This window comes from Macrobrachium nipponense, chromosome 13 (genome assembly GCF_015104395.2).
Source record: "Macrobrachium nipponense isolate FS-2020 chromosome 13, ASM1510439v2, whole genome shotgun sequence".
NCBI lineage: Eukaryota > Metazoa > Arthropoda > Malacostraca > Decapoda > Palaemonidae > Macrobrachium > Macrobrachium nipponense.
Window position 1 is genome coordinate 103,071,331 of NC_087206.1, and position 3,854 is coordinate 103,075,184.

General features: G+C 32.3%; 1 protein-coding gene across 1 annotated transcript in view; it reads right to left on the reverse strand.

Moving 5' to 3' along the window:
* Positions 1-412: 412 nt before the first annotated feature.
* LOC135225238 (uncharacterized) overlaps positions 413-3,854 on the reverse strand; it is a gene marked incomplete in the record, with an annotated part of 7,888 nt that continues 4,446 nt past the window's right edge. The window contains 2 exon segments of the mRNA XM_064264568.1: positions 413-765; positions 3,371-3,429. Of these exon segments, the coding sequence (XP_064120638.1) occupies positions 553-765; positions 3,371-3,429 (272 nt within the window).

The following is a 3,854-nucleotide window of genomic DNA, read 5'->3' on the forward strand; positions in this document are numbered from 1 at the left end:
TCTTGCATTACGCAAGCATAAATGCATTAAAAATCTCGCATAACTTTTCTTTGCTTCAACTGTCGCACTTTTCCGACAAAATCCTTCCATGCAGCTTCATAGGTTTACTGAATATTTGAATACATGATTTTAAAATGCATATTATGGCCAGATTAACATGAATGATCAACATTCTTCTGATAAGGTCGAAGAGGGCAAATGTTATCGTTTGGAAAAGACACGTTGATAACGTCACGTTATCAGCTAACAAGGAAATGCACGACTCTTCCCGTACCTGACGAATATGGGGCTATGAATTCGAAAATAATTGTTAATTCTGTTATGGATGCATTCAAAAAAATACCCTTAGACATAATCAACTCACATTACCATTACACATATATATAGAATGCTTAAATTAACTTAGATTTGCTGCTTCATCAATTTATTGAGTTATAAGATACGTAATACAGGAAGCCTTGTATCATATTTCAATTGGCTGAAACCGTATTCAAGGAATTTAAAAACTTCACAATATTTGAAGAAAAGAATTGTGGCCAGTAAGGTAGCTACTTAGTTCCTTAAACCGATCACTTTGACAGTGTCAAGATGTAGAATTTCTTCCGTATCTGCAACAATCTGTAGACTTAGGTATCTTCCCTTAACACTCTTGGGAAAGGTATACATGAGGAATCCATCTTCCTTTTTGTAAGGTCCTTCGAAGAAATTCAGGAGATCAAAAGAAGAGAAGTTTCCAGGCGTCTCCAAGCAGTTTCCCAGGCGAATCTGGAAGAAACGAACGCCTGTTACTTTTGAAGGCCACCATCAAAGCATTCAGATATTTAAAAGTGATCTTACCTTGTTTGTTTTTGAGGCCTTTTGAAACAGTCATAATGTTCTTGCCATCTCACTGAAGATTTATGATGCAGTTCATAACCTTTTCCTAAGAATTTGATAATAGAATTTATAGAAATATTTTTTGCCCCTTTCATATTCATGGCTATTTTTTCCAAGTATGGAGTATCATCTTAGGATGACAATGTAACAAAGAAGAAAGTATTCATTTTGAAAGAGAATCTGGAAATAATGACCCGCAATAAACTCAAGCAATTTTTCTTTGAATACCAATTGAAATTACCAACGGCATTGCTATTTCCAGTCTAAAAAGAGAGAATGCCTTGTCGTGGAAATAGTTAATTATTTCTAAATGTTTATAAATATAGATCAACAGAACTGAACTAGGGAAGTAACCGTTACAGATCTAAAAGGAATTTTGGGATTTTCACTTACTCGGGGAGTGAATCTACAAACTACTTTGTTGTTGCTGTTGTTGTTGTCCTTGTTGGGGCTAGGGAAGGTCTGTGGAAAAGCCTAAAAAGGTCTGAGAAGGGTGTTTCGCAACGAGTTAAAGATAAAGGAATTTTAGGATAGGATATTGATGATTTATTTATTAGAATGAAAATGTAAAAATATCAATGATGTGCATGTTAAACAGTCCAGAATAATATAGCGTATTTATTTTAATTATCCTGCGTGAAACAACGCGCTATTTAACCGTAGATTTGAACACGCGCCCCGAATAAGCTGGAGTTCAGATCACGCCTTATTATGATTGTAATAACGAAGCCAAATGCTATAAGGAATAGTAATAAAGTCTACCTGTTTGGATCAACAGTGAAATAGGATTTTTTCATTCTTTCACATTTTAGGGCTGTTCAGGAATGTTAACGATAAATGTTCATAATTCTGAATAATTTTAAGTGTCTACCTCTTTGTTATAACTGTATACATATATTGCAGACATAATTTTAAACATTTATATTATTTGATAACGTACGGACGCAGCCTAACCTATATAGCTTTGCATATAATAGCGTATTTTTTTTTCTATTTGCGTGGGTATACGAACAAACACACATACACACACACTCAGACACAGCCGCAATATCTGCTAAAGGAAGCTACTAAAAAACAATTACTTTTGCATCAATGTGGTTAGATAATGTGTCATGAATGTTATTTGTTCCATGCACGACGTCTGAAGACAAAAGTGATTTTATTATTAGTTCGATCATGGTATCTGTACAGCAGTGTCTCTTGTTCACACTAGCCATTTTATATATATGTTTATATATATATATATATATATATATATATATATATATATATATATATATATATATATATATATATAAAATGGCTAGTGTGAACAAGAGACGCTGCTGTACAGATACCATGATCGAACTAATAATAAAATCACTTTTGTCTTCAGACGTATCGTGCATGGAACAAATAACATTCATGACACATTATCTAACCACATTGATGCAAAAGTAATTGTTTTTTAGTAGCTTCCTTTAGCAGATATTGCGGCTGTGTCTGAGTGTGTGTGTATGTGTGTTTTGTTCGTATACCCACGCAAATAGAAAAAATACGCTATTATCAATATATATATTATATATTATATATATATATATATATATATATATATATATATAATAAAAAAAATTAATAATAGTAAAAGCAGCCCATAAAAAACACCAAAATATAGAGAGAAAATTACTATATTTCAGAGACTGCTGTCTCTCTCTTCAGGTATATGAATGCATTTCATATACCTGAAGAGAGAGACTGCCAGTCTCTGAAATATAGCACTTTTCTCTCTATATTTTGGTGTTTTTTATTGGCTCCTTTTATTAGATGGAATTCTGTTGTAACAGAACATTTTTACAAGTCATATATATTATATATATATATATATATATATATATATATATATATATATATATGTGTGTGTGTGTGTGTGTGTGTAATCATAGAGCTACAGATGTCGTTTAATATCCTATTCACGCCACTTCGGGAGTATCCCCAAATCACTGAAGGAGAATTTATTAAGTGATAAATGGATTGGTAGCGAAGTGTCTCGAACACCCGACACAGTGCTTCCAACGACAACGACTCCAGTCGACGTTGGAAGGTACTACATAGAGTTTTCGAGACTCCTCAGTACTGATCCTCTTATCACTCAATTAAAATTTCCCCTTCAGTGATAATTCGAATTCCTTTAGGGATACTCCCGAAGTGGTATGAATTGGATATTAAACATTTGTAGCTCAATGAGTGTACAATAAATCTCGGTGAGATAGAAAATGTTATATATATATATATATATATATATATATATATATATATATATATATATATATATTATTTATTGTATATATATATATATATATATATATATATATATATATATATATATATATATATATGTATGTATTATAATATAATATATATAATATATATATATATAATTATATATTATATATATAATAGGCGGTAAAACTGTTGCAACTGACGTAACCCGTTCCAGAGAGGACTCTGATCTTACCTCAAAGTTATGTAGCCTTTCTGAACAGCAATCTTGGCGACTGAGAATCAAGATATGGTAAAAAGACTCGTTCCAATCCCAGATCCACCAAGGACGGATTTCTTTTACGGAATGGAATATCGTGGAGTTGCTGTCATCGACGGCCATCTCTGGAACCATAGTCTGAAAATATACAAGAATTAACGAAGTTTCAAATACTGACTACAGTTCTCAGACATTTCCTTGTTTTGCATGTCACGGGGTGTCTTAGTTAAGAAATATTTATTTATTTTTGTTTAAACAACTATGCTAAGAATGGGAATGTTCTTGACTTTCATGTAAGACTCTATTCTTTTGCCACCTTCAATATTTACAACAACAGTTCTCTTATTTGTTCAGTTTTGTGGAAATTCATTTCTTTACGTATTCAGGACCCTGCTTTTTGTTTCCTAAACGAGGAAAAGGAGAGCAAACTGAAGATTATTAGATACTGCAGTGTTTCTCC